Genomic DNA, 23,501 nt, shown 5'->3' with positions numbered 1-23,501 from the left:
AATCTATATAGTTCTTTAAATTCTAGTTTTTTAAATAAATTTGATATATATATATATATATATAAAATATATATATTAATATATTAATATAGAAAAATAGTGTTTCTATGTAATTTGTATGTATATATAAGTATAATATTAAAAATTAAAATAATTAGAATAAATCTAACTTTTTATAAGATATCTGTGAAACTGATCGTATTGATCCTATTATTGAATAAATGAATTAGTTGATCATCCTATAAAAATTATAGTATGGCCTCCAATTGTTATAAAAATAATTAATAAATAATTAATTAATAAAATAGAATAATTAAAAAAATAAATATTTTAATAATATAAATATTAAATATTATTCATAAAAACAAATCTAACTAAAGGACAAAAATTAACCCTAATTATTATTAATAAAATTAGTAATAAAATCACTAATCTTAAAATATTTAAGGAATGACTTGGACGGGAAAATATATAATAATACATTTTATTAAAAACAGACTCAATAAATTGTTAGGTCAGGTTTATTTATTTATTAACGTCATAAAATTCTGTATTTTTCGAATTCCGCAGAATGCTACGCGGTACCGCCGCACGAGTCCGCGAGACGCTCATCGTTGGTGAGACAAAGCCAGAGCGATGAATTGTTGGTCCTTGTCTGACTCATCTGTTCGGTTCTCAACTTGGTTCTTATCTGAGTAGTTCGGATATGAACCATATCACGGATTCGAACCATTTACCACTTTTTACCGAGCGTAACGACGTAGTTTATATACACTTTCTCAGGGGGCGCATTAGTACACGCGTCCGCTGAATCGCGGTGGCCGCTCTCATGTTTCTCTCTGATTATATTTAAGGCTCCTGGGTGCTCACCGCGGCCATATTGGATTGTGACGTCAGAAGCGAGAAAGCACACGCTGAAAATTCTTAGGCCGGTATTCATAGTCGGTTCTTATATTTAAGAATGTCTTAAGTACAATCTTAAGATGTGATTAACCAATCACAGAGCCGTATTTGCATCTTAAGGGCCTGAGCAGAATGGCTGACTTACAACTTTAAGACAATGTTTTATGCCATTAAGTTTTTGTCTTATGTAACGCACAATACTGTCTTTTGTCTCAAATCTTATAAGTCAGCTATTCTGCTCAAGCCCTAAGACATTACTTAAGACGGTCTTGAAATAAGAACGGACTATGAATACCGGCCTTAGATGCCATTTTTTAATGAAAAGATATTTCAATTAAACAGCACTTCAGATGGCTTTAGCACACTCTTAAAAAACCACGAAAACTATCCTTTTCCCTTTATAATCAATCAACAGCTGTAAAATGATCGAGATATCAGACTTTGACATGCGGAATGACTGCGCATGTGCAAAGACCAGACGGACTGGGTTTCATACAGAGTTGGGAACGTTACTTCATAAAAGTAACTCGTTACCGTTACCGTTACTCAATAAGTAACGAATCGTTACTATTTTCGTTACTTTGTTTAAAATGCTTATTTATTATATACTATACATTTAATATTAAATTAATATAATTAAAATATTAATATATTCATAAGAGTAATTAAAATAACACAAAAAAGTTTATATCTTATAATTTTTTAATTTATAATATTACAAATATACTCTATAATTATAATATAGTATTTAACTTAAATATATTGTAATACATATAATATAAAATATAAAATATGAATTCGAATCACATATAAAATACATAAACAAATTCAAATTATTTTTCTTATTATTAATAAACTTTACTAAAGTTCAAACTTAAAAATGAAAACATTTTACCAAAATGTTTTATTTAGTTTTAAAAGCAATAGATGTTCCATGGAATCATCATTTAGATTGCATCTTTGCGGCCTTAATTATTACCGCTATTAAATATTACCGCTAACGCTAAATAATCTTTCGACTGATGAACTGCTTGGCAATGCAGTGTTGTAATTAATGAAGTGTGTTTTAAGTTTAGGAAAATTGTGTAACATTTCAACATTACACGATTTCGATTTTAAATATCATTGTAGCTCTTCTCCGTTGGATTCATCCATTTGTTCGTGAAACTCAAAAAAATTATCTTGATTATCGTCAGTTTTATCCATGTTTAGAGTAATTTCATCGGGTTGAATTCCCAATAATTCTTCTAAATAGTTTTCGGCTATTTTTCTCTTTTCTCCGATCAACCAATTTAACTTGAACTTTGGGTGTAAACAGCTTCCAATAATTAAATCCTTCCTCTCAAATATTGTGAGGAATCTGTAATTATATAAATATAGAAAATAAATACATATAATTATTTAATATTTAATATATTATAGTAATTGATATAGTAATTAAATAATAATAATTTATTATTATAATTAAAATATAAATAAATATCTTATTATTTAAAATAAACGAACACATATAATAATGATCAGATTAGTAAAAAGATTACCTTTCATTTAAACCTCTCTGAAGGGCTATTACTAATGAATGGCATTGTGTAAGTCTATTTTTGCTTAAAGTTTCCAATTTTTGTTGTAAAGTGCTCAAGACTGGCAATAGGTATCCCATGTACATTCCAGAGTCACCCTGTAAAATATCCAGTGCACGCGCCAAAGGTTCCATTACCTAATCCAAATAAATAACAAGAAATTATATAAACACTATAGAATTGTTGACCACATTTTGTTGAAATAGAAGTAATTTACCTGGCAATATTCTTCTAAAAATTTGATTTGGTTATCTGACAGCCTTTGTAAATTGCAGAAGTCTAAACATTGGTTTACTCTTTCAGATTTATTTTTCAAAAGTGATACTAATTGAGAAACAGAATCGAAAGTAGAGTTCCACCTATCAAAATAAAAAATAAATCTTTATTAGTAAAATATTTTTGGAGAATACTTTTAGATCTAATAAAAATGAATAAAGACAGAAATAAATAAAGACATAATATAAAAAAGTAAATGTTTCACCTAGTGACAACAGGAGTTTTTAAGTAGACGCCGCACATTTCTTTAATTTTGTCAGCAACTTGAGTTGATTGATTCTGCTTATTCCATAACTTACAAGGGACATGTCACAACTGTCCGGAACCGATTTGATTCTTCTTCAAATATGTTGTTAAATACACAAATCTAAAAGACACGTATTTTTTTATATGTGCGGATTTGAGTTGTAAGGGGTGAAACACCCCTTTAAAGAAAAACGGTATTTTTCTTTAGGATCGAATATCTGGTAAACTATAAGAGGTAGAAAAAAAAGACATACAACAAATTTTAATGGCTTGAAGAGTACTTTAAAGTTATATGAACAAAAATTTTTTTATTTTTATTTTTTTTTAAATACCCCCACTTAATTTTTTTTTTCAAAATAAAAAAATGTTCATATAACTTTAAAATACTCTTCAAGCCATTAAAATTTGTTGTACGTCTTTTTTTTCTACCTCTTATAGTTTACCAGATATTCGATCCTAAAGAAAAATACCGTTTTTCTTTAAAGGGGTGTTTCACCCCTTACAACTCAAATCCGCACATATAAAAAAATACGTGTCTTTTAGATTTGTGTATTTAACAACATATTTGAAGAAGAATCAAATCGGTTCCGGACAGTTGTGACATGTCCCTTGTTAGTTAGTTTAGCAAATGTCGTTCTATATACTTTTTTGTATTGTACGTCACTGTGTAATGCTTTTTCAGAATCTTTGGCTGCAATGAGATTCAATGTATGGCTTCCACATCTTTGATGTGGTGGAAGAATCAAATCTTCTAGACCTGCATTTTCTGCATCACCCGCAATTAATAATTCACTAATATCGTGAAATTCATCAGAGTCTTCTGAATCGTCACTTTTATTTTTCTCGAAAGTTCTAAAAAATTTATAATTATTAGTTTCAAGGCTTTTGCGCGGTCATTAATATCAAAAGAATTATTTATAAATCAATGAAAAGACTTCCGGATGGATGTCGCATGCTGGAACAGCGTAATGCCAACGTTACAGTTTGCATTTTCAGGACTAGGAGCTCTGATACTCATCAAAATTTAGACGTCGATATTATACGCTATTTCCAGCACGCGACATTCATCCGTAAGCCCTTTTCGTTTATTTGTAAATTTATTTGTAAATATCATTTATTTGTAAATTCATTTGTAAATATCATTTAAAATAACACATGTTAATAAGAAAATATTATAAAATCTTACTGAAACGCCTTAACAAAGTTTGACCCATTATCGGTTGTTGTGCAGCATATTTTGTTCTGTATATGATATTCCAAACATATAGAATGAATGGCCTTCGCCAAAATATGTATGCTTTCCTCTGATTCTCCGGCAAGCTAATGCAGCTGACTCTCTTTTAGAGTTTCGGAATTAATCCAGTGAACTGTTATTCCTAGATAACTTCTACAAAAAATACAAATTTTAATGAATTGAAAAAACCCTAAAGGAAAAAATATTTATAATAAAATTTTTGTACATTTTTATTACATATATACAGTACCCTCCATAAGTTTGGAAACACCTTACATTTTACAGTTAAACAATTGCGTAGCAGCGATCTGTGCAGATTTTTTGTGTGAATAAATCGTAAAATATTTAAATGACATTTTTATTTATGACAGATCGTTGCCATGCGATTGTTTAACTGTAAAATGTAAGGTGTTTCCAAACTTGTGAAGGGTACCGTATGCAATAAATAACAAATGTCCATTTATAAGACTGTTTTTAGTTATCACGATTAATAATATTTCAAATAATATACTGATAAAGATAAAAAACATCCCATTAAGTTTATATTCTTGCATGTTACGAATATCTAATTAAAGAATATTTCTTTAGAGAATCTTTCTCTTAAATTAAGAGGACTTTTTTGACAGATCTGTGCAGATTTTTTGTATGAATAAATTGTAAAATAAACGTAAAATATTTAAATGACATTTTTATTTATGACAGATTGCTGCCACGCAATTGTTTAACTGTAAAATGTAAGGTGTTTCCAAACTTATGGAGGGTAGTGTATTATACATATTTATAATAAAATAAAGATATAAAAAATTGTATTAATAACCTTTTTGCTTTACTCCATAAATCTGTCGTTGTTGATACTACTTCAACTTCTGCCAATTTATTTTCAACAGCAGTTTTCATTTTAAAATATGCTTGATTGACTTTTTCTTTTAATGTTTTTCTGCATATTATATTAATATTTGAAGGTATTCCAATTCTAACCAACTCAACAAACGTTGAACTGTCTACAATTGAGAAAGGCAGAACGTTTTCAACAATAAACCGCAGTATAGCGGTATCTAATTTTTTTTGAGTGACTGTAGAATTTCTGGAACTCCAATTTTCTAATATTTTTTGTTTCTTTGTCGTACAATTAGAGGTATCTTCATTTTGTCGTTTAGTATTTGCAAGTTCCAATTTTGCTTTTTCAATATTTTTTAAATAATATGGATGCTTTGCCTATTTAAAATGTACATAATAAAATAATATATATTAGAAAAATCTTGATTAAATAAATAATAAATTTCATGTTTTGTTAGATATAATAAAATGTAAGAAAGAGTAGATATAGTAAGACAGAAAATAATGCATATTTTTTACAAGTTATGTAAAGTCTAATAAATTTCAAATAATAAAGAAACATATTTAGAAACATGAGATAAAAAATACATGTATGAAATGAATTAGTCTTGCAAAAAAAGATTAAAACTTAAAAAAGCTAGCTTAAGAAGAAAGTTAACGCTATTAATACATTCATTCACATTTACACAAAAAATCTAAATATGTAATTGATTTTTTACAATTAAAAATTTTCTTATTATTAAAGTACAATTGTAATTAAGGAAAAAGTGCTTTTGTTATTTCATGCAAAATGTCTTTCTTTTATACCTACTCTTTTATGTTGCATCTTTGACTCAAAATATTTTTCAAAATTGTTTGGATTCCTTGAAAAATCTAAAAATCTGAAAATCTAAATTCAATTTTTTATATAGTTTAGTTTTATTATGTATTTTATTTTATATACTTTTTATATATATGATCACGACTTTCGGTATAAAGAAAAAAATAAAAAAATTATTTTTGCATACATATTTGTAAATATTTTAATCACACAAAAACATTTCATATCTAAATCACGTGTTTTCCATAAAAATAAATTATTTAAGATATTCTAAGTCTTATACTTTAATATCATATATCGATATATCATATTTTCAAGTATAATTGAATAGAAAATTCGAATGAAAAAGATCAAGATTACAATATTGTCTGAGTAGTTAAGCAGCACAATACAACTTAAACGCACATAAAATAGTAATACTTATTAACTTCAATTTCCTTATTCAGAAGCTTTTGTATTATAATTTTCTACCTTAATTAAGCTGTAGAGTTTATCATTATCATTATATGCGTTTTGAGAGTTATTACTACTTAAATATGAATATAACTTACATTTATGTGCTTTTTTAAATTTGCAGCAGAACTTTTACTTGCTTGAATAATTTTCTTGCCTATACAAAGTTTACATGAAAAAGCGAAGTTTTTTTCTTTACTGAGTTTTGGTTCAAACTTGTAAACTTCAGAATATGCTGGCCATGGCATTTCACATTCTTCCTCGTTAAGTAATTGAGATTCATTTCTCTCCTCATTTATTGAATTGCTTTCTGTCATTTTTCTATTTGTTTTGTTAATTATATTCTTCGTCGAATAGAATTGCAATACTTTTTTTTTACTTCCTTTTTCCTTTTATCTAGATAGCCACCTGTTGAAATAGATTTCGCAATATATTATCATTTTTTAAATAATAAACTAAAAATAAATAAATAACACCAAAATTTTAATGGTAACAGAATATTTTTGGCATGTAATTATTTCTTAAACTTATGACATATATTCAACACAAAACGCTATATTTATAACTAATAAGTAATATAAATATATTTACTTTACGACAATAATCACCAAAATTACTAATAAATGTGATCCACAAACCGGCCGGTTATTACCTAACCCTAACCACAAACTGATTATTATTATCAATCTACACACGTGTGGTCTCTTGTTTTTTCCACTGTTTAATAATCAGTTTGTTACGCAGATATGATATACTCACTTTACGACAATAATCACAAAAGTGACCAATGAATTTGATTCACAAACAAAACCAACTAATTACTATCGATACACGAACATGTTATCTCTTGCCGTTTGCGTTTCCATTGCTTAATAAACTCGCTTTCCAGAATCACTTTTTCCGTTAACATGAAAAATGAGTCATGAGATATGAGATCTTAATAGAGAGGGCATGCATACAAAATTTTTTTATTTTGAAAAAAAAAATTAAGTGATGGGGGTATTTAAAAAAAAATAAAAATAAAAAAATTTTGTTCATATAACTTTAAAGTACTCTTCAAGCCATTAAAATTTGTTGTATGTCTTTTTTTTCTACCTCTTATAGTTTACCAGATATTCGATCCTAAAGAAAAATATCGTTTTTCTTTAAAGGGGTGTTTCACCCCTTAAAACTCAATATCCGCACATATAAAAAAATACGTGTCTTTTAGATTTGTGTATTTAACAACATATTTGAAGAAGAATCAAATCGGTTCCGGACAGTTGTGACATGTCCCTTGTAAGTTATGGAATAAGCAGAATCAATCAACTCAAGTTGCTGACAAAATTAAAGAAATGTGCGGCGTCTACTTAAAAACTCCTGTTGTCACTAGGTGAAACATTTACTTTTTTATATTATGTCTTTATTTATTTCTGTCTTTATTCATTTTTATTAGATCTAAAAGTATTCTCCAAAAATATTTTACTAATAAAGATTTATTTTTTATTTTGATAGGTGGAACTCTACTTTCGATTCTGTTTCTCAATTAGTATCACTTTTGAAAAATAAATCTGAAAGAGTAAACCAATGTTTAGACTTCTGCAATTTACAAAGGCTGTCAGATAACCAAATCAAATTTTTAGAAGAATATTGCCAGGTAAATTACTTCTATTTCAACAAAATGTGGTCTACAATTCTATAGTGTTTATATAATTTCTTGTTATTTATTTGGATTAGGTAATGGAACCTTTGGCGCGTGCACTGGATATTTTACAGGGTGACTCTGGAATGTACATGGGATACCTATTGCCAGTCTTGAGCACTTTACAACAAAAATTGGAAACTTTAAGCAAAAATAGACTTACACATTGCCATTCATTAGTAATAGCCCTTCAGAGAGGTTTAAATGAAAGGTAATCTTTTTACTAATCTGATCATTATTATATGTGTTCGTTTATTTTAAATAATAAGATATTTATTTATATTTTAATTATAATAATAAATTATTATTATTTAATTACTATATCAATTACTATAATATATTAAATATTAAATAATTATATGTATTTATTTTCTATATTTATATAATTACAGATTCCTCACAATATTTGAGAGGAAGGATTTAATTATTGGAAGCTGTTTACACCCAAAGTTCAAGTTAAATTGGTTGATCGGAGAAAAGAGAAAAATAGCCGAAAACTATTTAGAAGAATTATTGGGAATTCAACCCGATGAAATTACTCTAAACATGGATAAAACTGACGATAATCAAGATAATTTTTTTGAGTTTCACGAACAAATGGATGAATCCAACGGAGAAGAGCTACAACGATATTTAAAATCGAAATCGTGTAATGTTGAAATGTTACACAATTTTCCTAAACTTAAAACACACTTCATTAATTACAACACTGCATTGCCAAGCAGTTCATCAGTCGAAAGATTATTTAGCGTTAGCGGTAATATTTAATAGCGGTAATAATTAAGGCCGCAAAGATGCAATCTAAATGATGATTCCATGGAACATCTATTGCTTTTAAAACTAAATAAAACATTTTGGTAAAATGTTTTCATTTTTAAGTTTGAACTTTAGTAAAGTTTATTAATAATAAGAAAAATAATTTGAATTTGTTTATGTATTTTATATGTGATTCGAATTCATATTTTATATTTTATATTATATGTATTACAATATATTTAAGTTAAATACTATATTATAATTATAGAGTATATTTGTAATATTATAAATTAAAAAATTATAAGATATAAACTTTTTTGTGTTATTTTAATTACTCTTATGAATATATTAATATTTTAATTATATTAATTTAATATTAAATGTATAGTATATAATAAATAAGCATTTTAAACAAAGTAACGAAAATAGTAACGATTCGTTACTTATTGAGTAACGGTAACGGTAACGAGTTACTTTTTAAAATCGGTAACGGTAACGTTAACGAGTTACTTTTATGAAGTAACGTTCCCAACTCTGCGTGTCCATATGTATCACGGGACTGTGTCACGGGCAAGGTCCGTAGATTGTAACACTCGACATTGATTTGTTGGTTCTAAAAGTAAGAACCAATCACGTTCGATTGTTACTCGCTACTAAGCGGTTTGTTTTGCCGTGTAAAGTAACGATAAAAGTAACGTTAAAATCGTTAGCGTTAGCGAAAAATTGTAGCGACGTTACCGTTATCGTTACAGATAATGAAAAGTAACGTCGTTACCACTTCGTTACTAAAAAAAAGTAACTGTAACGGTAACGGCGTTACAAGTAACGCGTTACTTCTCAACTCTGTATTTATATATGTATAAATATACATAGTATATATTTATATATGTATAAATATATATAGTATATATTTATATATGTATAAATATACATAGTATATATTTTTACATATATGTATAAATATACATATATTTATATATGTAGTAGTATATATTTATATATGTATTTATATATAATATATTTATATTTATTTATAATTATTATTAAGATAAATTCTTTACTTACATTTTCTCTCATGTTTCTACAGCACTTGATATTGTGATATAACATAACACAAACACACACTATAACTTTTTAGATACTTTATATTTTAACTTTGAAGATTTTTTATAAAAATGAGTAATAACGTTTAATAATAGTAATAATAAACCTTTAATAATAGTAAGAATTTTTGTTTAATAACCTTTGTTTTCAATTTGGCTGTCAACGTTTTCGATCGTATGAAATGACGCGCGGAATCTCGATTCCGTTCCGATTTCGACGAGATTCATAATAACAGAAAGATGCGAACGAAATTGTGATCGGAAACTCGCCGATCGGAAACGTGATATTCCGATCGAAATCATAAAAGTTACATAATAGCTACCCTGGTCTCTGATTGTGGTCTCATTTCTGGCTTATTCATTATATTGCTTGCACCGCAATCGGATAGTTTTGTACCTAATAAGTTCGTGTTAGTGCGTTTCAAGACATTTAATAATTGAAATAAGAAAAAGAAGACTCGTGTATATTCATCTATACTCGTCAAAAAAATTATCGCAACACGTAATTAATATCAAAATTTAGCATAAATTCAAATAAGCGTATCTCCGCGAAAAATTGTCGTATTTCAAAAAATTTTTTTTTGTTTTAAAGAGTAAAGTCTCTACTTTAAGGAACTTTCGTTCGATTTTGATGTTATTCTCTCTCCCTTTCTCCATCCCTTTAAAAGGAGGGACGTGTTTTTTCTTTTCAAAAAATTGCATAGTTTCACGAATTCTACGGAGTGTACTAAATTTTTTTCGCAAATATCATCATAACTATCGTAAAATATGGACTTTTCTCTACAAATTTAAAAAAAAATTGAATACCGTACGATTTTTTTTCGCGAAGTTACAGCATATCAAAGTTACCTATGCATTTTTGCCTATGTATTCAATTACCGCCAACATTAGCATTATCCGATGGGCACTACGGGGAAGTTGCTGGTCGGATTTTGCCCATCGTGTGTGTGTGTGCGTGTGTGTGTTGGGGCAGGGATATATGTTCGTATTTAAAATAGTGTATTTCTGCCTCGTCTTCGGATGACCTTTTATGGGAAGATGGCTGCATGATTTTGAAAGACTACCAACCAATTTCCAGCAATTGGAAGCAGCCCTACATCGAATATGGTTCGAAATTCTGCAAGCCACAATTAGAGCCTGCATTAATATGCGTGAGCGCCTGCAAGAGGTCATCCGAAGACGAGGCAGAAATATACAATTTTATATACGAACACATATCCCTGCCCCAACACACACACACACACACACACACACACACACACACACACACGATGGGCAAAATCCGACCAGCAACCTCCCCGTAGTGCCCATCGGGTAATGCTAATGTTGGCGGTAATTAAATATATAGGCAAAAATGCATAGGTAACTTTGATATGGTGTAACTTCGCGAAAAAAAATCGTACGGTATTCAATTTTTTTTAAATTTGTAGAGAAAAGTCCATATTTTACGATAGTTATGATGATATTTGCGAAAAAAATTTAGTACACTCCATAGAATTCGTCAAACTATGCAATTTTTTGAAAAAAAGAACACGTCCCTCCTTTTAAAGGGATGGAGAAAGGGGAGAGAATAAAATCAAAATCGAACGAAAGTTCCTTAAAGTAGAGACTTTATCCTTTAAAACAAAAAAAATTTTTGAAATATGACAATTTTTCGCGGAGATACGCTTATTTGAATTTATGCTAAATTTTGATATTAATTACGTGTTGCGATAATTTTTTTGACGAGTGTAGTTTGGAGACTCGTGTATATTCATCTAGTTTGGATTGCAAGTAAGTAATATTTTTATATCTATTTTTGTACAAAGGTATTTATGGTATTTATTGACAACGGAAAGTCGTTCTTAACCTTAAGTAATCATATTTGCTTGGCAAAAAATTATATTAGGAAGTTAAACGTAGCGTTACACAAAAACATAATCAGTATAAAATTGTTCAATAATTTCTTTGACTCTTTTGAAGTACTTGATGCGGTAAAATTACCCCCGTCAGAAATGATTGATCGAATTGACGTCGATTCGACGTCGATACGACTAATCATTTCTGGCTGGAACGATATAATACTTAATTCAAGACACATCTTACGTGATATATGTGCACAGTTTACGATAAATATATTGTATATTTCACTGTATGGTTAATGTAATCAAATCTGGTAATTGAATTATAAAAATAAGATAAAATTGGAAATACTCTTATAGCACCCTTTTCTCTTTTTTAAACTGATATATATTGGCTTCACATTTTTTATTAATAACTATAAATATTATTAATAAAAAATTATTAATAATTAGAAATATAATTATTAATATAAATATAATTATAATTATAAATATTATAAATTGCCATCTATTAGAAAAGACATCTATTTTAAAAATTGCCAAAGAAAAAATTAGAAGAACATAAAAATACTATTAATAAAAAATTTTTAATTATATTTTTAATACTAAATAATTTTTATTAATAGTATTTCTATGTTATTCTATATAATAGTTTTTTTGGCAATTTCTAATAGATGTTTCTTTTTCAATGGATTACAATTTATAATATTTATAATTATATAATTATATTTTTATATTAATAATTATATTTATAATTATTAATAATGTTTTATTAATAATATTTATAATTATTTATAATTATTAATAATTATTAATAAAAAATATAAAGCCAATATATCAATTTAGAAAAAAGGATGCTATAAGAGTGTTTCTAATTTCATCTTATAATATTTTTATAATTCAATTTTAGAAGAATTTGATCTGTCATTATTATATCTTATGTATCGTCATTTGAATATGATGCACATTCATAATTAATATCACATAAATTTTAATTGATTATGTATTTTAATTGTAGAACTAAAAATGGCACAGAGAGCCCGGAAGTATAGAGAAGTTAGGAAAAGGGTAAAAGCCCATATGAAAGAATTTTTGAAGGAAGATAGCGAAGGAGTAAAAATTGCAATGGAATCATAATCAAAAGATGTCACTTATCAAAGAAATACAAACGATTTCTATCAATTAATTGATAATAATAATGAAAATGTAGATGATAATAATGGTCATTTATATGAAAATAATGTGAATAATTTACAAAATAGTGATTCTGATGATATTAATGATTACTGCAAAGATTTTAATAGTAATTTTGATAATGAGTCTGCATCATCTTCAAATGATAGTGCGTTGCAGAGTAACAATGATACATCTATAAAAAGTGAAATACAAAAATGGTGCATAAAAGAAAATATTAAGCATTCATCAATAAACAAGTTATTAAGAATTCTGAAAGTGCACACAAATATTGAAAACCTTCCTAGAGATGCACGTACTCCATTAAAAACAAGTAGAATAGTACTTGTGAAAAAGTTAGGCAGTAGTGGTGATATGCATTATATCGGCATTATTCCCAATTTACAAATGAAGCATAAATATTATGGTGACACTATTCAATTGACTTTCAATGTTGATGGAATACCTATATTTAAAAGTTCCTCAAAGCAATTTTGGCCAATACTTTGCTATGTTATTGATGAACGATATCAATATGAGCCATTTTTAGTTTCTTTGTTTCTTGGTGAAAGTAAGCCAGAACCAATTACTGATTATTTTGAAGATTTTGTACCAGAACTTAAAAATTTATGTGAAAATGGATTTTTTCATTGACAGAAGTCAAATGCAATTTAAAGTTGTAATCAGAGCTTTTATCTGTGACACTCCAGCACGTTGTATGATTAAATGTTGCAAGTTATTTAATGCATATTCAGGATGTGATCGATGTGAACAAGAAGGTGTATATATAAATCATAGAATGACATTTCCATTACAAAATGCACCATTACGTACTGATGCTTCAATGTCAGATCCAGATCATCATAAGTCAATATCTCCTCTGTCAGAATTAAATATTGGATTAGTTTCCCAAATTCCTTTGGACTATATGCATTTGGTTAATCTTGGATGCATGCGTAAGCTTCTAATTATGTTATTAAAAGGAGATCTACGTGTTAGATTATCAACTTATTCTATTCAGTGCATTTCCAATGAATTAATTGCTCAGAGAATACATTTTCCAATGGAGTTTCAAAGGAAACCACATAACTTAAAGGAAATTGCATATTGGAAAGCATCAGAATTTCAATAGTTTTTTGTATTCTGGAATAGTTGTTTTAAATAATAAAGTTACTTCCGCAATTTATAAATTTTTTTTATTATTACATGTAGCTTCCACTATCTTATGTAGTACGAGTTTAATTGAACATGTATTAGTTACAGAAAACAAAAAACTATTAAATGATTACACAAAAGATAAGAAATTTCGCTATCATGTTATATTAAATTCAAAGCATTCAAATGGGCCTCTGATTGATTTCCCTTGTCATGTACAACAATTCAGGAAGATAAAAAGCACTGCCTTTACTTTATCAACATTTTCCGGAAATAACTGTATCACAATGAAAGACAATAACATTGTAGTAATTTACAATTTTGTGGAATTCAATAAGGATATATAATAAAATATTTGCAAATAGAAGATATGTACAATTATCCGTGTTCTTCATCACTTTTGAAAATATTTAAAGTTTTATCACTATCCAAACAATATGAAGTTTGGAATATCTATTCTGTTTTTTGTAAAAATGTTCTTTTGAAACAATCTCTTTTTGCGATATGTCTTCCTCTTCTACATACACCATAAAAAAGAGGTATATTATTATATTAAAATTATATTTTTCTTGCTATAATATTTAATTATGTAATATTTTGTTTTCTTTTTATTTATAGATAAAAATGTTTTCTGTAGTGGATTTTCCTGATGAAGAAACTTGTGAAGTAATACCAACTTCCTGGTTGACTGATGGAAATAATAAAACTTTCTATCTTCAATATAAAGGAACTCGATTTTTGAAGGCAGTCAACTTTCGAAACACCAAAATCATATTGGAAGACACATTCATGTCGAGTTTTGTATTAAACAGGTTAATGTTTTTTTAAATAGATTTTTAATATTCACTGTTAACTTATTTTTCAAAATTTAAATTTGATTTTTCTTTTATTATCTTTTCTCACGAGAATTGAAAGTTTAGTTTGATATTAAACTTAGTTTGATATTAAAGTATAATTTAGTTTAATGCTTTAGTTTAATATTAAAGTATAATTTACAGATCTCTTATCAAAAGCTAAATCAAAAAGAGATGGATATCAGTTTTTAGATACTGATGAAATTCAAACAGGCACAGAAGTAATCGAAAATCAAATAAATAAAAGAAAACGCTTTCCAAATCAACGTTATGCTGTATCAAAATCTGCATCTGAAATATCATCTGATGAAGCATCTTTATCCAGTGAAAGTGATGATAATACAGATAGAAATCAAAATTGCATTTCAAAAAACAAGTCTAAAAAAATTCAATGTCTAAAAAGAAGCAAATTTTTACCTGAACCAGAACCTATTGAGTTACTGACTAGTAATAATAATATCTAAAGTAAATTATATAAAACAAATGTTTTTATGTTTTTAATAAATTATAAAATTTGTAATAACCTTATCTGACTTATAATGCTTATAGATATCGAAGAAAGTTCACATTCTTCTGTACTTAAGACAGCGGCAAGAATTGCAACAGCGTCACAATCGCGAACAAGTACAAGTTTATCTGAAAGTAAAATAAGCTTTTACTATCGTTCATGAGAAAATCAACCGACTATTACAAACATTAAAATGCTGATAATCAAACATATTTTCAGGTCAAATCAGAAAATTTATCTCTACATTGGAAGATATTAAGTATGACATAGGCAGCATAAAAAAAGATATCAAATGTATAAAAATAAACTGTTCAGTGACAACGTTACAGAGGAAAAGTTACCTGAGGCAACAGAGATTCTTATACCTGCCTTATCACTGAGGAATCTTTCGACCTTTAATGAACATCTGAAAGAAAAATCTGTCTTTGCACTTTACGTAAGCAATTATATATGTTTATTTATATTGTTCTTTCTTAAAACTGTAAAAACTGTTTTGTTTCTCTAAAGTGTTTACACATTTTGTTAAAAGAAAGACTCTTCCGTTATTTATGACTATCTTCAAAGAAAATTATCTAAAAAATTTAAAATTATCTTATTTTTGTTCTCAGGTAAATCATTTTCGCCGAATTGGAGGAACTTCGCAAGCGGATCACACACGGAGGATATTCTTAAAAAGATTATCCATAATGAATTAACCCAAAAATTAAACTGGGCAGGAAGAGGAGCCAAAACAAGTTTTCAATCTTTTGATGCCGTATGCCAACTCGTCCTTAGTAAGTCTACAATTGCAAGTGATTCTTAAAAATAAATTATAATGCAATTGTAAAATTGAGTTTTCTTATACGTTATAGGATCTGCCAGCACTAATCAAGAAGCCTCTGATAAGATAACCGAAGAAACAATTAAATCTTGGTTACGCTATGCAATGGATCGAGATGGTGGACGAAACAAGAGGAAGGAAACTATAAATAACAATCAAACTGACAATGAATCACAATCAGATAATTAAACGAGTTAAGAATCAATTTTTTAATGCTTTCTCTTTCCATGGAAAAATTCCATTTTTTATTTGATTTTAGATTTGCCATATAGTAAATCATGGAAACTGATTGCTTTTTACAGATATTAAATTACTTTATTGTAAATTACATTTATATTAAATTACTCTCAAAATATTAATTTTAATTTTGTAGGAATTTTTATTTTTGATAAATTTATTTCATAAATTTATTTCGCTGTATTATAATTCGTATTGTGCTTTCCGTCACGGTTAGATTTATTACTCTATTCAATGTCGTGTTTGTTTTCGTACTTCTTATGCTTTGTATTATATCGTATTTATTTTCGAGACGGCTCTTGTCACATGCGGCGTTTTAAACGTATGTCTCTGGGCCGGCGATGATATTGAGCGTGTCGTCAGCTGATTGGCCCACGTCGATGTAATACGTAGGTGATATAATTGTCTCTCGAGGACCCGACCGGGAGAGCGCCGAGTTCCGCGAAGAACTACTCTTGTGGACGGACTTTAAATAAAACTAAATATATACCTAGAGTAATTTAAACCGAGTGTCTAAAAAGCAGTGGTATCAACGCAGAGTACTCCTACAAAATCTGGAGGCTCAGCCGGATCGAACTGAGGTGGACGTCGACGGAGTATAGTGACGCTGAGTGCGATAATTATAAGTATAGTGACGCTGAGTGCAACAGGGTCGGATACGGATTTGGTGAGAAAAGAAAATGAGTCCTGTTAAGAACCCGTCCGATTTCACAGTCCAGACGCTCAAGGAAAAGCTGAAGATTTTAGGTTTAAGTACGACCGGATCGAAAAGCGAATTAATAAATCGATTAATGGAAGCGGATCCGACGGGCAATTGGCTTCGCGAGTCAGACGTTGTGCAGAGCGATCTGTCGCACAACGGAGGACAGGATTTGCGGACATCTGAGACATCCGGCATGGGCGAGACGGAGATGACGCGGCGGGAGATGGAGACGCTCAGGAGAGAGAGAGAACTCCTGGAGCGAGAACTTGCAGTGGCGCGGCGAGAGGCAGAGCTCCTGCGGGGGAGAGAGAGAGAGAGAGAGAGAGAGAGAGAGAGAGAGAGAGAGAGAGAGAGAGAGAGAGAGAGAGAGAGGGAGAGGGAGAGGGAGAGGGAGAGGGAGAGGGAGAGGGAGAGGGAGAGGGAGAGGGAGAGGGAGAGGGAGAGGGAGAGGGAGAGGGAGAGGGAGAGGGAGAGGGAGAGGGAGAGGGAGAGGGAGAGGGAGAGGGAGAGGGAGAGGGAGAGGGAGAGGGAGAGGGAGAGGGAGAGGGAGAGGGAGAGGGAGAGGGAGAGGGAGAGGGAGAGGGAGAGGGAGAGGGAGAGGGAGAGGGAGAGGGAGAGGGAGAGGGAGAGGGAGAGGGAGAGGGAGAGGGAGAGGGAGAGGGAGAGGGAGAGGGAGAGGGAGAGGGAGAGGGAGAGGGAGAGGGAGAGGGAGAGGGAGAGGGAGAGGGAGAGGGAGAGGGAGAGGGAGAGGGAGAGGGAGAGGGGAGAGGGAGAGGGAGAGGGAGAGGGAGAGGGAGAGGGAGAGGGAGAGGGAGAGGGAGAGGGAGAGGGAGAGGGAGAGGGAGAGGGAGAGGGAGAGGGAGAGGGAGAGGGAGAGGGAGAGGGAGAGGGAGAGGGAGAGGGAGAGGGAGAGGGAGAGGGAGAGGGAGAGGGAGAGGGAGAGGGAGAGGGAGAGGGAGAGGGAGAGGGAGGGAGAGAGAGAGAGAGAGAGAGAGAGAGAGAGAGAGAGAGAGAGAGAGAGAGAGAGAGAGAGAGAGAGAGAGAGATTTTTGATTGATTGATTGATTGATTGATATTTATTAGCTTTCTCAGCTATTTGTAAAATACAAGTCTAATTTACATTAATCACAATATACTCCTTTAACTCTCGCTTAAACGCTTCCAGTTCTTCGATTCGTCTTATTTCAGCTGGTAAGGCATTGTACATTTTCACTCCCTCATAAAACATACTCTTCTGTGCACTCGTTGTCCTACGAAATTGTACCACAATGTCCCCAGCTTGCCGTGTCTGTCTTTCATTCTCTTTTCCCACTATTGTTAACTTATTTCTTAATTGATCCGGTAACATATTCTTTAAAATCTTAAAGATAAATATACACACATTATAATTCAGCCTCTGTCTTATGGACATAAATTGCAGCGCTTGCAGCATACTCTCCACTTTGGTATATCTATCACATTGCAATATGATCCTCATGGCCCGGTTTTGCGCTTTTTTGCAATTCATTCAGTTGTGTTTCTCCCATATCAATTAACAGCGTCGCACAATACTCAAAGTGAGGCGCTATGATTGACTTATATATAATACATCTGTATGCCGATATGTAGTTACCTATTCTATTTAAAAAACTCACTTTTTTCCCTATTTTCTTTAGCATATAATCACAGTGGTCCTTAAATCTTAACCTATCGTCAATAATTATGCCTAGATATTTCATTCTTTCCACACGCTCTATCTCCGTTCCATCCAAACATTTCAGTGTAATGTTACCTCTCAGTTCTTTTCGTACACTTCGAACTATCATATATTTCGTTTTCCCTGCGTTCATTTTTAACTTATTTGTATTCATCCATCTTTCCACTGTAACAAATGCCATATTCATTTTTCTTTCTAATTCCGCACTACTCCCTCCAGTCACATACACTAGCGTATCGTCTGCAAACATTTTTATACTACATCCCTCCGGACAGACTTTAATTATATCGTTTATATATATTATAAATAACAAAGGTCCTAATACAGATCCCTGTGGTACTCCATATTCTGTGACCAATAATGTAGACCATTCATTGTTAAATCGTACCTGCTGTGTTCTATTCTTTAAATATGATCTTAACCATTCTAAAGCTGTTCCTCTAATTCCGTATTGATATAATTTCTCTAACAGTCTTTCTCTATCTATCGTTTCAAATGCTCGTTTGAGATCCATGAAAATTACCCCCACCATTTTTGCCTCACTAACTACCAGTTTCCATTCGTCAATGACTGTTTGAATCGCTATTTCACACGAATACTGTTTTCTAAAACCTGACTGATGTTCTGTTATAATACAGTTATCTTCTAAATATGCCTCAATTTGCTTTTTAACTACTAATTCTAATACTTTCTCGAATATTGGTAACATATTAATAGGCCTAAATTCACTTGCTTTTCTGGCTTTTTCTATTTTTGGAATCGGTATTATCGTAGACGTTTTCCAACCTTCTGGACAGCAACCTTCCCTCAAAGAGTTATATCAATAAATTCCTCTTTTATATATTATATCAATAAATTCCTCTTTTATTACATAAAATACTGCTTTAAGTATATCACTAGTTAATCCCTCTTCCGTGCCTTTCTTTTTTGGTAGTTCCATAACAATTTTTTGTAAATGCTCTATTCTAATCATCTCAAAATTTTCCATTATTCCCTCGCTTTCAATAACAAAAATAATTCTTTTACCTGGACTTCCTAACTTATCTCTACTTATAGATTTTACTATGTTCTCAATACTCTGTATATAATATAAATTAAATTTATTAGCTATATTGCACCCTTCAGTATTATCTAATATTTCAAAATCTATATTCTCTATTTTTTTTGTACCCGTTGGTTCGCCCCTTATTATTTCTTTTAAGGTTTTCCACATAGATGTCGGATTTCCCTTGTTATGATCTATCATATTTTCATAGTATTCTTTTTTCTTTGTCCTGATTAGTTTAACCACTGCATTTCTTTCGATTTTAAACTGTGACCAATTTTCATCCGTGTCATCATACAACGCTTTACTGTACGCCTCATCCCTTTTAGCCGCTGCTTCCCTTATTTCATCCGAAAACCACTTTTTCCCTTCCCATATTTTCGGAATTCTAAATTTTTTTCTAGTTGCTGTAGCATCCAACGCATCTACTATATTATCGACAAGTTTCTTCGCTCTCACACTGACATTCATATCTTGACTTTTTCCTAATTTATTTTCCACTAATTTAATAAATTCATCTACATTAAACTCTTTAAAATTCCTAGCATTAAATTCTCTGTATTTATTATCAATTTTATTCGCATTAAGATCAACTTTTAACCACGCATGGTCCGTTATTTTAGGTTCATGAATTACTTGCATTTCTATTTTATTATTAGCGTAAATTAAATCTATAATTGTCTTACTATCTTTCGTAATTCTCGTCGGTTTATTTACATATTGTTTCATGCCTAAGCTCAACATTGTCGTTTGTAACTTCTTTGTAGAAAACGAGTCCAACATAATATCTATATTAAAGTCTCCTATTACTATACATTCTCCCCGTATTATTAATTCTTCTATTATATCCTCCAGAAATTTCACGAACTCACCATGCGATGAACTCGGTGAATGATATATTACTGTTATCACTCCTTTATACAATTTATCTTTCACCTCAATCGCAGCACACCAACAATTCGCTTCAAACTTTTTTACTAATACTATCTCATATTTAATATCGTCCCTTACATATAAAAGAACCCCTCCTGTATTTTTGTTTTCAGCATCACATCTAATCATACTATACCCCGGTACGTTCACTTCACAGTTGTTGTGCCTCTCAGGGTACAACGGGATTTGTAGGATACTTTGAGGGGTCCGTTCGTCTTAGGAGTTAGGACTCCGAGTGTCGAGGGTGGTGAAAAGAACACTTTGGTCACAAGAGAAGAGTTTATTCCAACTCACGTGTACAATTCTTTGGTATGTCGAATCGCAGCGCGTCCTCACAATAGATTAGATGTAATTACTTGTCGTCCTCGGTTCGGAATACGGCTCCGAGGAGTTAATCAGGCGCGCTTATATTACCCGAAAGTAGGTTTTGTTTTTCGGTTAATGTGTCGCCTGTATGCAATCGGTTTTGCATCGTCTGCGTTTTACGATCTCGAATGTGTCGCGATGTCTTAACGCGTGTATGCAATCGGTTGCGTTTTTGATTTCGAGGCGCGCGCTATATCTTTTGAAATGCTGATTCTGCGTTCTCTTTTGTGGGTTTTTAGGTCGTGGTTGGGTCATAGTGTTTACGGTTACAACACCCTTCCCCCGCGGAAAAAAGAAAACGGATCGAGTTTTCCTTTTCCCTATTCTTCACGTGGTGGGTTTTGTCTTCTATTTCTTCGGTACAATATTATGGCTATTGTGCTTATAATAAGAATGGCTGTGCCACCTGATATTGGATATATAACTTGTTTTTTTAAAAACGGATTGACGCTGACGTTGTCTAGATCTTCTGTTAGATCTTGTAGTCTCGAGCTTAAATCCTTTAGTTCGGTAGGGTTCTGAATTATTTTCTTTAACTGTATTGTATTCAGGTTCGCTGGTATTTCGATTTTTAACCTTGAGATATTATATTCTGGTAAGTACGCTTGGAGATATGTGCCGTCTATGGTTCCCGAAGTTTTTACAATCATGTCGGCTGTTACTAATTTACAAGTGTTGCCTAGTGTGATTCGTCCTGTCCCCGCGATGGTTGTCCTATATTCTTCATGGTGTTGGCAGTTTATGGTTATCGGCTGCTCGGTAAGTGTGGAGTACAACCATGAGTGCTGGTTAGTCAGCTCAATCCATATGGTATGATTGGAATGTATATATCGTGTGTCGCATAACTTTTGCCCTGGGGGGGTGTGTGTGTATGCTTGAATTTCGCAGATCGCATTGTCGTTTATGTGATAGATGGGCCTATTTTGCATATATAGTGATTGTCTACGTTAATACATTTTTCTAAATTACTTTGCGTTATTGTTAGATAGTTTTGATTTTCGTTATCAATGGCTACTATCGGTTGGTTTATTTCTGCGAAGGTAAATAAATTCCCGTGGCTATAACTCGGTAGGGGGATAGCCTTCACTATGTTATATCTAGGATGCGAAATTAGTGGGAAGCGCAAAATAGTGTGTACGTAAGGGTTATTAAAATATGCGCTAACTGTTACGAATTTTTCAATCGTGAGCCAATTGTCTTCGGAGATTCCGAAGGGGAAGAATAGTCCTTGGGGCACTTGTGACGTGGCTTCCTTGAGACTTTCTATGATTTGATCTAACGGAATTAACCTCGGATGTATCCTTCCTGTTTTTACTGCCATTAAGTGTTCGATGACGTCTTCCGCGTCTCTCATCAAATCCGTTATTATGGCATTAACTATGGAGAAGTATTCGTGTATTTCTTCTCGTTGTACTTGATTTGCCATCTGTTTTTGGATTTTGGTGGTAAAATTGAGTAGTAGTTGTTCGTTGTATTGGGTTGTTTTTTCCAGATTATCGATGTGGGCAATTGTTGTGTTTAAAATTTTTACTTGATTTTTCATTGTGTGATGCAGTGTTTGCTCTTGATTTTGTAAGAGGAGTAGTTGTTCCTTGATGACCTTGTCGTCATTGGCATCCATGGTTCCGAAGAGTGTTTTTGCTAGTGTCCCGATCCCGTCGAGTAGTCCTCTTCGTTTGTTTGTCGGTGTCCTGTATATGGTGTTTACTCGTTTTAAGAGGTGTGTTAATTTATCATTCTCCGTTTCGATAATCGTTTTTTGGATTTGGCAGCTTTCTTTATTTTGTATCTTGTGTAGGAGGTGTCCGTGATCAATATAATTTTGTAAATCGTGGAATCTTTTATTTAAGGTTCCTAGGTCTATATTAATTATTAACTTCCAGGTGGATTCTACTTGATGTAGATAACCGATTTTTTCGAAGTATATCCCTGGCTCTCGATTAAATTGTTCTACCTCGTATTCCTCTTCTAGGTCCTTTTTTGCGGTAGTAGGCTGCATCTTCCATGTCATTAGCGCTCTGGAATGGAAATAGATGTGCCGAAATTTTTCTTTCTTAATGTTCTATGAACGGTTTTAAACGGTTCGCATGTGTATTTATTATCTTTCGTCCTACTTTAATATTGTAATTGACATCGGAGATTTTGTGGATGATTGTGTACGGTCCGGTCCATAATGCATCGAGTTTTTTGGATCGGCCCCTGCGGACGGTTTCGTTGTGTAATAGTACTTTTTCTCCTACCTTGAACGTGGTATTCTTCGATTTTTTGTCGTAGTTATTCT

General features: G+C 31.3%; 2 protein-coding genes, 1 long non-coding RNA gene and 1 pseudogene across 4 annotated transcripts; 2 read left to right on the top strand and 2 right to left on the bottom strand.

Annotated features, from left to right (window-relative positions):
- Positions 1 to 1,925: 1,925 nt before the first annotated feature.
- Positions 1,926 to 3,060, bottom strand: LOC145940694 (uncharacterized). Its single transcript, XM_083046132.1, has 4 exons — positions 2,965 to 3,060; positions 2,701 to 2,842; positions 2,445 to 2,620; positions 1,926 to 2,263 (listed from the first exon to the last, which is right to left on the bottom strand). The coding sequence occupies exons 1-4, from the start codon at positions 3,000 to 3,002 to the stop codon at positions 2,026 to 2,028; spliced, it is 594 nt and encodes a 197-aa protein (XP_082902258.1). The 5' UTR covers positions 3,003 to 3,060; the 3' UTR covers positions 1,926 to 2,025.
- An 8-nt stretch (positions 3,061 to 3,068) lies between these two features.
- LOC145941178 (uncharacterized) lies at positions 3,069 to 5,949 on the bottom strand (annotated as a pseudogene). The gene is made up of 5 exons (XR_014426141.1): positions 5,888 to 5,949; positions 5,057 to 5,454; positions 4,192 to 4,392; positions 3,650 to 3,857; positions 3,069 to 3,098 (listed from the first exon to the last, which is right to left on the bottom strand). The product of XR_014426141.1 is annotated as an uncharacterized LOC145941178 (transcript).
- Positions 5,950 to 7,625: 1,676 nt separating this feature from the next.
- LOC145940841 (uncharacterized) lies at positions 7,626 to 8,798 on the top strand. Its single transcript, XM_083046456.1, has 4 exons — positions 7,626 to 7,721; positions 7,844 to 7,985; positions 8,066 to 8,241; positions 8,423 to 8,798. The coding sequence occupies exons 1-4, from the start codon at positions 7,684 to 7,686 to the stop codon at positions 8,796 to 8,798; spliced, it is 732 nt and encodes a 243-aa protein (XP_082902582.1). The 5' UTR covers positions 7,626 to 7,683.
- A 6,876-nt stretch (positions 8,799 to 15,674) lies between these two features.
- Positions 15,675 to 16,406, top strand: LOC145940264 (uncharacterized). The gene is made up of 3 exons (XR_014425972.1): positions 15,675 to 15,856; positions 16,029 to 16,193; positions 16,272 to 16,406. It is a non-coding gene; the product is annotated as an uncharacterized LOC145940264 (long non-coding RNA).
- The last annotated feature ends 7,095 nt before the right edge of the window (positions 16,407 to 23,501 follow it).

The sequence above is a fragment of the Prenolepis imparis genome, unplaced genomic scaffold (genome assembly GCF_030444845.1).
Source record: "Prenolepis imparis isolate NDT839.2.m4 unplaced genomic scaffold, iyPreImpa1.0 SCAF_9, whole genome shotgun sequence".
In the NCBI taxonomy this organism is placed as follows: domain Eukaryota; kingdom Metazoa; phylum Arthropoda; class Insecta; order Hymenoptera; family Formicidae; genus Prenolepis; species Prenolepis imparis.
The sequence above is the reverse complement of the archived record's forward strand: the minus strand, read 5'-3'. Positions and strand labels throughout refer to the sequence as shown.